At 29.7% G+C, this 12,835-nt stretch overlaps 3 protein-coding genes across 4 annotated transcripts; 1 reads left to right on the top strand and 2 right to left on the bottom strand.

The window, feature by feature from the left end:
- Positions 1 to 276: 276 nt before the first annotated feature.
- On the bottom strand, positions 277 to 1,123 carry LOC142226776 (inosine triphosphate pyrophosphatase). The gene is made up of 3 exons (XM_075296980.1): positions 809 to 1,123; positions 612 to 754; positions 277 to 549 (listed from the first exon to the last, which is right to left on the bottom strand). Exons 1-3 carry the CDS (start codon positions 1,044 to 1,046, stop codon positions 364 to 366), a joined length of 567 nt encoding a protein of 188 aa, XP_075153095.1. The 5' UTR covers positions 1,047 to 1,123; the 3' UTR covers positions 277 to 363.
- A 3,011-nt stretch (positions 1,124 to 4,134) lies between these two features.
- LOC142226774 (transmembrane protein 104 homolog) lies at positions 4,135 to 8,791 on the top strand. 2 transcript variants are annotated; one of them, XM_075296978.1, is made up of 5 exons: positions 4,135 to 4,673; positions 4,742 to 4,936; positions 5,063 to 5,382; positions 7,131 to 7,378; positions 7,462 to 8,791. In XM_075296978.1, the coding sequence occupies exons 1-5, from the start codon at positions 4,599 to 4,601 to the stop codon at positions 8,238 to 8,240; spliced, it is 1,617 nt and encodes a 538-aa protein (XP_075153093.1). In that variant the 5' UTR covers positions 4,135 to 4,598; the 3' UTR covers positions 8,241 to 8,791. The 2 variants fall into 2 exon arrangements, with proteins under 2 accessions (XP_075153093.1, XP_075153092.1); XM_075296977.1 differs by having other exon boundaries at positions 4,137 to 4,673; positions 4,742 to 4,957.
- Positions 8,792 to 11,041: 2,250 nt separating this feature from the next.
- On the bottom strand, positions 11,042 to 12,037 carry LOC142224399 (uncharacterized). Its single transcript, XM_075294176.1, has 3 exons — positions 11,875 to 12,037; positions 11,657 to 11,820; positions 11,042 to 11,243 (listed from the first exon to the last, which is right to left on the bottom strand). Exons 1-3 carry the CDS (start codon positions 11,939 to 11,941, stop codon positions 11,103 to 11,105), a joined length of 372 nt encoding a protein of 123 aa, XP_075150291.1. The 5' UTR covers positions 11,942 to 12,037; the 3' UTR covers positions 11,042 to 11,102.
- Between the last annotated feature and the right edge of the window lie 798 nt (positions 12,038 to 12,835).

The following is a 12,835-nucleotide window of genomic DNA, read 5'->3' as shown; positions in this document are numbered from 1 at the left end:
TAAAGAAAAGTAACCTTGAAAAAGTGGAAATTTTAGCTGTTAAACATGAACTCACCTATAGTCTAAAATTATGGAAATTTCCAAGTTTTACCAAAATCTTGTAGAATAAACTTGTACATTTTTGTAAAAACAATATTTTAGCTTATGAGACTGGATATGTTCACTTTGTAGAGTTTTTTTCTTTAGTGGCTTTAGACCATTAAAGTTACCAATCACCAGCTCATTTCTTTACGATTTCGCTATAACTAATGCCTTAAAAACTTTGTGCACGGAAGGTTTCTTTCCATACGCTTATCTATACGCATTCAAAATTTATATTACAAAAACTTTAAATACAATTCATATACTGTGAACCACCACAATTCATTTCTTCTCTGGTGAAAAATGTTGTTGCAAAGCATCCAGAGCCCGAAAACGATGAGATATTTTATTCTTTTCTTCCTTTGGCATTTCGGCATAAGTCACAGTATATCCCTTAGGCTGAAAGATAGGATCCCATCCAAAGTCTCTTGGCCCTCGTGGCTCTACAATTGTACCTTCCGTTATACCCTGGAAAATGCAACAGATTTTAAACACTATGTATGGATAGAGCGCATGATATCACATCTTACCTGAAATAGCATTGGCTCACTGTCTTTGCCCTCAGAAAACGCTAATGTACAAATGGCTTTGGCACTTTTGTCTTCCCATCCTGTTAGAAGCTTGTGTAGACCTTCTGGTTGTAATTTCTCCAAAAACCATTTAATATAGGGTCCTAGATGAATTTAAATCACAAAAACGATCACACAATTGATATCCTTATACAAACCTGGTAAATTTTGTAAGGCATTAAAACACAAACAGGTGTCTTCCACTAAAACTGGTCCATCAACTTGTCTTGCAGCCTCTTTGCATTTCTTAATCGCTATTTCATCAATTTCTCCTTGTAACTCAGGCAAATCGATTTTCTTCGAAACCACTTGACGTGGGAAACTTGGTCCCAGAATTGCTACCAATTCTTCTAGCTTTTTGGCATTGCCGGTAACAAATGTAATAGGACGAGACATGATTACTAATCTCGATGATTAATTGCTACACTCCTAACCTAACTTTTAGAAAGTGCAATGTTTACGAATACGCATACAAAACAAATGCGGCAATATTAGAAAATGTGAAAGAAAAATGTGATTCTATAAAAGTTTAATATAGGTCCCTTTACACTTACAGATTTTTGGGCAATTTCTTATGTCGACAAGATACCTAGGAAGTTATTCGACTTTTTCTAAAAATTGATTTCCGACCAGGGTTGCCATTTTGGTCGTATCGGACAAATTTTGGTCCAAAAAATTATCAACTTTTAAATTTGGTCCGATGGTCGAACCAAATAGAATTTTGTTGATTTTGGTCCATTTTCGACAAATCGGTAATTTTTTTAAAATTTTTTACAAACATAAAATTTTGGCAAAATTTTCTGCATATGTACAAACCTAATAAATACAAGCATTTAAGAATTGCTTATATTCAATGAAGGCATATTAAAGAGGTAAAGTCATGCAATCAGGTGACTAATATCGACATCCATCTTGTCAAAGGCTTTGTTTACGTTTAGTAGGTTTGTTTACATTCTTTGTGTACATAAATATTACAATACAACAACACTACACATACACAAAATGTCAACTTAGTGTGTAAATATAACCATAGCGATAGGCGGTGGGCGAAACATTTTTGCCGCAACGGCAAATACAATAAGCTTGACGGCGAATAATTCCCTTTTTCACTTTTCCTAGCGTTTTTGACAATATTAAACAATGAAGTTGAATAAAAACATACAATGGCTTGTTATTTGTTGAGTTATTTCAAGAAAAAATAATCTACACGTGTCCAGGCAACAGCAATTGCTAGTGGTGAGTTAAAAAAAATTGATAAGCGATGGCAACACTATACCAGTTTTCGCCAAGGAGTTAGAATAAGTTTTAATTTAGCGACACGCCGCTAGCCGTCACGGTATTCCGTCGCGGATTTTGGGCTTCCCATAAGAAATACACGTAAAAGGGAATTATTCGCCGTCAAGCTTATTATATTTGCCGTTGCGGCAAAAATATTTCGCCTACCGCCTATCGCTATGGTTATATTTACACACTTAGTTTGACTTTCTGAATATCATGGGGTTTACACACGTTTGCTCGTGACTTTACATTTAATTAATATGCCTTGATATTCAATATGCTCTCATACATTTTTTCAAAGAATTAGATTAGATTTCAATTTTAGAAATTGTTGAGAAAATCGCGTTCTCAACAAAAAACAGAATTACCCTCAACAGTAGAGTTCAACATGTTAGCAACAATTTCTCATATTAGCATATTAGCGACAACTTTTCAAACTAAATTTTAACATTTTAATACTTCAGCATATATTTTAACTTTTAAGGTGGGTATTAAGTTCGAGCTTAGCCGCTAAAATCGTCATTTTTTCACTAAAGTGAAAACTAAACCAGTAACAAAAGGCATAAAATTATACATATTTGTTGCAGATTTCATTATAACTTGATGGGGAATAGCCCAAAGCAAATTTTCACAAAGTTTGTATTCCATAAAATGGATTATTAAAGAAAAGTAATCGTGAAAAAATTACGATTTAGATTTCTTGGATCTTTTCCATTCACTATTTGGCAAGACTTGATCAAAATATAATCATCTTCATAAATGTATTTGTACTTTTAATTTAGCGTTTTGGTGAAAAACCCGAACATAGTACTCACCTTAAAGCTGAGTACTATGTTCAGTTTTCAAGCTGAAACCCAGCTTTTTTTCACGGTTACTTTTCATAATTAATTAATTTAGAAATATAAAATGATTATCAATCAATTCATTGGATCTTTTCCATCCATTATTTGATAAGACTTGATAAAAATATAATAGTCTTCATATATATTTTTGTACTTTTAATTTAGTGTTTTGGTGAAAAAAACCGAACATAGTACTCACCTTAAACTCGAACTTAATACCAACCTTTAAATTATATTAATTTAATTTGGAAAAATGGTCCGCTTATACGAATTTTGGTCCAATTTTAGAGAAATGTTGGGCCAAAATAAAAATTCATTGTGGCAACGCTGTTTCTGACTATGTTTGTTGTAGAGGTACTGAATAACCGGTTGTAAATTGCAGCCAACACTTTTATATAATCGCTAATGCCAAATTGTGGCAGATATCTCTGATAGAACCGGATATATTCGGCTTTTTATAAATGTTTATATACCCTGCCAACATTTTTTGAATTTGGGGGCGCTTCTGAGAATCCCCAGTACGTCGAAAACAATCATATACGATATCAAAAACTCGTCGGAAAAGCGCCGTCACTATTGAGAAGTTGTACCACGCCAAGTTACTACAAAAAGGTTTCGCGTGAGTGCAATTATTAGGTGCCTTTATAGATCAATTTAGAACGACGCCAATAAGAGACCCTCCAAACAATCAGAAAAAGCACATTTTAAGATAGTGGTAAAAGAATCATTGTGGTCGAGTAAAACACGTTTGTTTAGATATTTATTAATTTGATTAATCATTTACAAATTCTTAAAAATATAACATTTATACCACTATCACAAAATACATGTATGAAGTACATTTTGTACTTTATGATATGCTGCCCCCCATCACAGTAGGATGGTTGTAGTGACATTTACGAGTCTGTGGTAGCGATGAAGATGAAATGGAACTTTGAAATGCTGGCAGGGTATTGACATTGTAGAACCCAATAGCGGTTACCTGCGCCAAGAAATGGTATTTTTGGTAACCTACTCTTAGGACTCATCCTCCGATTACTACGTTTCCAGAGGATAATGAGCAACTCTTATAGACAGATAAATAATAAAACACATTGAGTAACCGGCCCTTAGAGTTCTCCATTTATGAAGTTTTTAAAAAATCTGAAAACAAGAGTTTATCTTTAGTCAATCAGAGCATATTTAAGAAATAATGGCGACAATGCGGCTTAAATCTGTGTCGTGACATTTCGCATTTTTCTATTTACTAGGCAGTATTTCAAACTGACTATTTCTGTTACATGCGGAGGTCCCATTGACCATATTTTCTCTAAATCGTCTACATATACATATAGAGTTGTATTCGAGTTGTTTTGATTTTATCGACTGTGCTCTGCCATCTCTGGATGCATCAGAAGAAAGTAACAGAACCATATGCCAAAAATGTTTGTGTACACACAAAGGATAGAAATCGCGGCGCATTAATGAAGTAGCAATAAATCTGGGATTATGTTACTAATTGAAAATAAAGTGCAACAATAATAACACAAGTCGGAAGCGAAGCAAATGAAGATAAGCTACCTAGCCAAGCAACAGTTTTAGGGAGATCAACACACGATGACGTTGGTGGTCATCATGAAAATTTAAGATTTCAAATTTCCCAACTTGCAAGCCCTTCGAATTATCGGATTTGTGCAAAAATTTATCAACTTTAAAAATTTTCCAAGCCCCAGAAGGAGGAATAAAGGCACTGCGAATATACTGGCTGTTTCAAAATAAGTACCAGTATCATTACCAGAGCCACTTGATTCGGTTGTAAACGCTCAGGGCATTGCTACTTTTTTTCAATATGCCCGAAAGAGGAAGAACTGATAATGCGGGTGCACTTGGTGTCAATAGTCAAGCGGCCTCATATCCAACATGGGTAAGTGTGTGCAATAATGACTAATCCAAGAATTTGCTTTGATTGTAAATTTTTTGTTTTCTTTACAGATGGGTTTCATTTTCATATTTAATCTAATAGTGGGAACTGGGGCCTTAACGCTTCCCGGTGTATTTGCCAAGGCAGGATGGCTATTGTCCCTAATAGTCATTGTACTCCTGTGTTTTATCTCCTATGTTACAGTAACGTTTATAATCGAGAGTATGGCCGCTGCCAATGCTGTAAAAACTTGGCAAAATTTACAGGTTCTTAAACGTAGTTATGATGTAGGCATCCCCTTTTACTACCACCCCAGTTTTCCTTAAAATCTAAGGATACTTGCATTATATGTACATTGCTAAATACATATCATTGTCTTTTATACTTTATAGTTCGACTCAAGAGAAGATCTACGCCATACTACGATAGCTACGGAAAATGAATCCGAAATTGAGACCGATGATCCTGCTGCCAGTTTATTATCACATCAGGGAGATGTATCGGCACGTCTGGAACGTATGCCTTTGTATGCTCAACATTCAACCCTTATCTACTATAAATTAGATGATAAATTTGAATTGGGTGAAATGGCCTCATTGTTTTTCAATGATCTTGGTCGTGTCTTATTCTATTTGTGCATTTCGATTTATTTGTATGGTGATTTGAGCATTTATTCAGCCGCTGTTGCCAAGAGTTTGCGTGATCTTTTTTGGTAAGTTAATAATGTATGTGTGTGCGTGTCCGTTTTTATTTGGTGTTAGTAAATGGAGAAAGTATACTTAACTATCTACTAACATGTGGTTCATTGTTAAAGTACAAATTTTTGAAATTTTACGCCCCTATTCACATTTTACAATGTGCGAAAAATTACTATAATAGATGCAAAGCTATAGTATGCTAATATTACAAAAAAAAATATCATAAGTCGATTGCTTCGATTTTTTTATTTTTAGCCCTCCACCATAGAAGGGGTGTATAATAATAAACTTTGTCGTTTCGCATGAAATATTGGTCTCAGAGCCAAGGTTGCCACTGGCGCCAATAATAATCTACCAAATTTTGTTAAAATTTTATTTCTATAGAAAATTTTTGTCAAAATTTTATTTCGATAGACAATTTTGTCAAAATTTTATTCCTATAGAAAATTTTGTCAAAATTGTATTTCTATAGAAAATTTTGTCAAAGTTTTATTTCTATAGAAAACATTGTCAAAATTTTATTTCTTTATAGACAATTTTGTCAAAATTTTATTTCTATAGAAAATTTTGTCAAAATTTTATTTACATAGAAATTTTTGTCAAAACTTTACTTCTATAGAAAATTTTGTCAAAATTTTATTTTCATGTACAATTTTGTCAAAATTCTATTTCTATAGAAAATTTTGTCAAAATTTTGTTTCTATAGAAAATTATGTCAAAATTTTATTTCTATAGCCAATTTTGTCAAAATTTTATTTCTTTATCGAAAATTTTGTCAATATTTTTCTATAGAAAATTTTGTCAACATTTTATTTCTATAGAAAATGTTGTCAAAATTTTATTTCTATAGAAAATTTTGTCAAAATTTTATTTCTATAGAAAATATTGTCAAAATTTTATTTCTATAGAAAATTTTGTCAAAATTTTATTTCTATAGAAAATTTTGTCAAAATTTTATTTCTATAGAAAATTTTGTCAAAATTTTATTTCTATAGAAAATTTTGTCAAAATTTTAATTCTATAGAAAATTTTGTCAAAATTTTATGTCTTAGAAGATTTTGTCAAATTTTATTTCTATAGACAATTTTGTCAAAATTTTATTTCTATAGAAAATTTTATCAAAATTTTATTTCTATAGAAAATTTTGTCAAAATTTTATTTCTATAGAAAATTTTGTCAAAATTTTATTTCTATAGAAAATTTTGCCAAAATTTTATTTCTATAGAAAATTTTGTCAAAATTCTATTTCTATAGAAAATTTTGTCAAAATTTTATTTCTATAGAAAATTTTGTCAAAATTTTATTTCTATAGAAAATTTTGTCAAAATTTTATTTCTATAGAAAATTTTGTCAAAATTTTATTTCTATAGACAATTTTGTAAAAATTTTAATTCTATAGAAAATTTTGTCAAAATTTTATGTCTTAGAAGATTTTGTCAAATTTTATTTCTATAGCCAATTTTGTCAAAATTTTATTTCTATATAAAATTTTGTCAAAATTTTATTTCTATAGAAAATTTTGTCAAAATTTTATTTCTAAAGAAAATTTTGTTAAAATTTTGTTTCTTAGCTATTAACTTACTAAATCAACGCATTTTCATAAGGTTTATTTAATGTACTCATAGCACATAGTGGGGTGCGAAAGATCTATGAAGGATATCACTGCCAAATTTAAACTGCTTTAAAACTTTCGTTATATGTATTTTCTAGTCTTAGACTCAAAGTCTAATCTCTTGTAATTATTTTTCATTTGTCATTGCAGTGATCATCCAAATGCCACAACTATGGATTTTGAGTTAGATCCAACAGCTTCATGGAATTTAACAACAGCCAACAATGAAACTGAAGAAGATGCCATTAAACAGTGCTGGCATACTCATACACTTACACGTTTAGATGTGTATCGTTTGTTCTTGGTCGGTTTCATTTGTATCTTTGGACCATTTGCTGCATTTAGTGTACAGAAAACAAAATATCTACAAATTATTACAGTAATTTTTAGATGGTGTGGTAAGTTCCAATGACCTACAAATGAAAGTACCCATAGTTGTAAACATATTTTTTTATAATTCTTCTTTTACTGTCTTTTTTAGCTTTTATATTTATGATCTCAATTGCTTTGAAATTGCTAATAACCCAAGGTGCCAAAGGTCATCCCGTGTCAATGAATATCTATGGTATACCTGCTCTATTTGGAGCATGTGTCTATTCCTTTATGTGTCATCATTCGTTACCAAGTCTATTGGCTCCCATACGTGATAAATTATCGGTGCGTCGCATTTTATGTGCTGACTATTTGGTGATCTGTTTATTTTATCTTCTATTGGCCATGACAGGTATATTTGCCTTTGAGCGTTTGGAAGATTTGTATACCTTGAATTTTATACCCGACCAAACGGATGATTATAGTTTCTCAGCAGAACTTCTGATATGCATAGATTATTTTTTGGCCTTGTTCCCCGTATTTACCTTATCAGCAAGTTTTCCCATTATAGCTATAACTTTAAGAAATAATCTGCAGACTTTGTTTTTGGATATGAGTCGTTTTGAATCGTACAATTTCTTTGTAAGACGCATTTTGTTCCCTTTGCTTGCAGTAGTGCCACCATTTTGCATAACCTATTTCACCGAGAGTCTAACTAGTTTGGTAGCCTTTACGGGTAGTTATGCTGGTGCTGCTATACAATATATAATACCAATTGCCTTGGTATACTATGCAAGAAATACATGTCGCGAACTCTTGGGCAGTGGTGTTCAAAATGATTTTCAAAGTCCTTTTCGGGCTTCCTATTGGTTGGTCTTTGTATTGTTATGGTCTTTGGGATGCATATCCTTGGTCACACTCAATTTTTTCCTGAATGTTAACACATAATAAAAAAAGAATATAAAGCCTTTGTTTTTAATCTATATACACAAAAATGTCTTCCCTTTATGAAGGCTCCCATTTATTCATGGCCAAAGTAATAAAAATGTCGCATGTGCTCAATCTTATTTTTATATTTACACAACCTAAATTATATATACGAATACCCTCCAAATAATTTCAAGAAGAACTAATCACAAAAAACTTCCTATAAAATGAATATTTTACTAAATCAACATAATGTTGATATATAGGCAATTTTTTAGCAATTGCCTTTGAAAAGAAAAATTGCAATACATTTTAGATAATATAACATATAATATTATAAATTTTATTATGTATATATATATATGAAATCTACTCTACTGTAGTCTTGTAAATCAGAACTGAAGTTACTTTTGGCCCGTCCCTGGGGATGTAGCCAATAAATGTTCTTTAATTTTTATTTTTTTATTTTGTGGAAATAATTATAATCAAATATTTTTATGTAAAAATTTTTAAATATGTATATGTATTAAAATTGTTTTAAAAAATATATATTTTAATTACAAAATCATAAACTTCTAATTTTATTTTTTTAATTTCGACAATGAATCCCTGAAGTGTTAGGTTAGGTTAGGTATAGTGGTAGCCCTATATTCTCTCTCTTCTCTCTCGTCACTGAGAGCTGCCCGATTCCATGTTAAGCTCAATGACATGGGACCTTCTTTTTATAGTCGAGTCCGAATGGCGCTACACATTGCAGTGAAACCACTTAGAGAAGCTTTGAAGCACTCAGAAATGTCACCAGCATTACTGAGGTGGGATAATCCACCGCTGAAAAACTTTTTGGTGTTTGGTCGAAGCTGGGTTCAAACCCAGGATCTTGTGTATGCAAGGCGGGCATGATAACCATTGCATCACTGTCAAATGAGATAAAAAATCATAAAAATTAAAATAAAAATGTCAACAATATCAACAACAAACAAAAAATTTTATTTCTATAGAAAATTTTGTCAAAATTTTATTTCTATAGAAAATTTTGTCAAAATGTTATTTCTATAGAAATTTTTGTCAAAATTTTATTTCTATAGAAAATTTTGTCAAAATTTTATTTCTATAGAAAATTTTGTCAAAATTTTATTTCTATAAAAAATTTTGTCAAAATTTTATTTCTATAGAAAATTTTGTCAAAATTTTATTTCTATAGAAAATTTTGTCAAAATTTTATTTCTATAAAAAATTTTGTCAAAATTTCATTTCTATAAAAAATGTTGTCAAAAGTTTATTTCTATAGAAAATTTTTTCAAAATTTTATTCCCATAGAAAATTTTATCAACATTTTATTTCAATAGGAAATTTTGCCAAAATTTTATTTCAATAGAAAATTTTGTCAAAATATTATTTCTATAGAAAATTTTGTCAAAATTTTATTTCTATAGAAAATTTTGTCAAAATTTTATTTCTATAGAAATTTTTGTCAAAATTTTACTTCTATGGAAAATTTTGTCAAAATTTTATTTCTATAGAAAATTTTGTCAAAATTTTATTTCTATAGAAAATTATGTCAAAATTTTATTTCTATAGAAAATTTTGTCAAAATTTTATTTCTATAGAATATTGTCAAAATTTTATTTCTATAGAATTTTTTTGTCAAAATTTTATTTCTATAGAAAATTTTGTCAAAGTTTTATTCCTATAGAAAATTTTGTCAAAATTTTATTTCTATAGAAAATTTTGTAAACATTTTATTTACATAGAAAATTTATTCAAAACTTTATTTCTATAGAAAATTGTCAACATTTTATTTCTATAGAAAATTTTGTCAAAATTTTATTTCCATAGAAAATTTTGTCAAAATTATAGAAAATTTTGTCAAAATTTTATTTCTATAAAAAATGTTGTCAAAAGTTTATTTCTATAGAAAATTTTGTCAAAATTTTATTTCATAGAAAATTTTGTCAAAATTTGATCTCTATAGTAAATTTTGTCAAAATTTTATTTTTATAGAATATTTTGTCAAACTTTTATTTTTATAGAAAATTTTGTCAACATTTTATTTTTATAGAAAATTTTGTCAAAATTTTATTTTTATAGAAAATTTTGTCAAAATTTAATTTCTATAGAAAATTTTGTCAAAATTTTATTTTTATAGAAATTTTTGTAAAAATTATAGAAAATTTTGTCAAAATTTTATTTTTATAAAAATTTTTGTCAAAATTTTATTTTTATAGAAAATTTTGTCAAAATTTTATTTTTATAGAAAATTTTGTCAAAATTTCATTTCTATAGAAAATTTTGTCAAAATTATAGAAAATTTTGTCAAAATTTTATTTGTATAGAAATTTTTGTAAAAATTATAGAAAATTTTGTCAAAATTTTATTTTTATAAAAATTTTTGTCAAAATTTTATTTTTATAGAAAATTTTGTCAAAATTTTATTTCTATAGAAAATTTTGTCAAAATTTTATTTCTATAGAAAATTTTGTCAAAATTTTATTTCTATAGAAAATTTTATCAAAATTTTATTTCTATAGAAAATTTTGTCAAAATTTTATTTCTATAGAAAATTTTGTCAAAATTTTATTTCTATATAAAAGTTTGTTAAAATTTTATTTTTACAGAATATTTTATTTCTATAGAAAATTTTGTAAAAATTTTGCTTTTATAGAAAAATTTGTGTTCCCTGCTATAATCTGCTAACGGGTGATGGGATCATTAGAAATTATAATTTTCTCTTAATAAAGTTTCAAAGCGCCAATCGCATTCATTAGACATATCCGAAGAAGAGACGGGAATCCGTATCCGTTAATTAAAAAAAATTAGACACATACAATAACACCTTTCTATTTCCATTTGAATCTTTTACATATTTCACTATAGTTATTTTATTTATCGAGATGAACTCGAAGATCTTTGACTTCGGCTACGGCTTCGATCAGATTTATTCTCGGTTATGCGATTTCTTCGGACCCTTGAAGATAAGTTTTGTCGACTGCGTCCGCGCATTGTATTCGTTTTTGTAGGATGAATCTAAATTTAAACAAAAATAAAATAGCAATAAAATATTTTACCAGTTTTAAGGTGAGTACTATATTCAATTTCGAGTTGAAAATCAATTTATTTTCGCGATTAATTTTCCTGAAATAATCACAATTATAGATGAAAACAAAAATATTCCCATAATGTCTTGCCGAAATTTAGAGGAACATGAAACTGCGCATCAATTGAGTTAATTTATCTGCTTTATATTAAACTGATAAAGTAACCGCGAAAATTTCAACTCGAAAAGCGAACATAGTACTTACCTTTACACAATACCATACTAACTCAAAAAAAGGAAATTTCCTTTTAAATTTACTAACATGTGATTCTTGTGAGGTTTTAAGTTAGTATGATATTTTTCAGAACGTATAATATTATACTAGTATATCTGAAATTCATACATCTTCTTCTTCTTCTTCTTCTACCGTAAAAATGCCTAAACCCTGGCCCATATCCACAGTTTTCTTGACAGCTTTACATAACGCATCGTGGCTCATTCGACGCCCGGTCTCTTCTTTTGTCATTACCTTTCTCACAGATTCACAAAGATTGTCTATTGTCTCACCTGAGAAGCAATTTTTTATTAATAAACTGTAAGGTCGGTCTAAATCATGCTTACATGAATTTGGGGATTGCGAAATTATATCCAATACATGTGGAAAAATCAGTGAATTTATTTTATCCATGGTTAAACTTTAAAAATTTTTTGTTTTGTTAATTTTGAGAAATTTCAAACTACTGGCATAGAAACATTTAAAAATTGTTTTACACCACAGTAAATCTTAAAATATTATTTGAAGGAAAAGAAAGAGTATGAGTTGTTAAAACTATTTTTATACCCTCCACCATAGGATGGAGGTATATTAACTTTGTCATTCCGTTTGTAACACATCGAAATATTGCTCTAAGTATATATATTCTGGGTCGTAGTGAAATTCTGAGCATGTCCGTCCGTCCGTCTGTTGAAATCACGCTAACTTCTGAACGAAACAAGCTAACGACTTGAAACTTGGCCCAAGTAGTTGTTATTGATGTAGGTCGGATGGTATTGCAAACGGGCCATATCCGTCCACTTTTACGTATAGCCCCCATATAAACGGACCCCCAAATTTGGCTTGCAGACCCTCTAAGAGAAGCAAATTTCATCCGATCCGGCTGAAATTTGGTACATGGTGTTAGTATATGGTCTCTAATAACCATGCAAAAATTGGTCCACATCGGTCCATAATTATATATAGCCTCCATATAAACCGATCCCCCGATTTGGCTTTCGGAGCCTCTAAGAGAAAAAAAATTCATCCGATCCGGCTGAAATTTGGTACATGGTGTTAATATATGGTCTCTAACAACTATGCAAAAATTGGTCCACATCGGTCAATAATTATATATAGCCCCCATATCAACCGATCCCCCGATTTGGCTTGCGGAGCCTCTAAGAGCAGCAAATTTCATCCGATCCGGCTGAAATTTAGTACATGGTGTTAGTATATGGTATCCAACAACCATGCAGGAATTGGTTCATATCAGTCCATAATTATATATAGCTCCCATATAAACCGATTACCAGATTTGACCTCCGG

This window comes from Haematobia irritans, chromosome 2 (genome assembly GCF_050003625.1).
Source record: "Haematobia irritans isolate KBUSLIRL chromosome 2, ASM5000362v1, whole genome shotgun sequence".
NCBI lineage: Eukaryota > Metazoa > Arthropoda > Insecta > Diptera > Muscidae > Haematobia > Haematobia irritans.
Note: the sequence above shows the minus strand (reverse complement) of the source record. Positions and strands in the feature narration are given on the sequence as shown.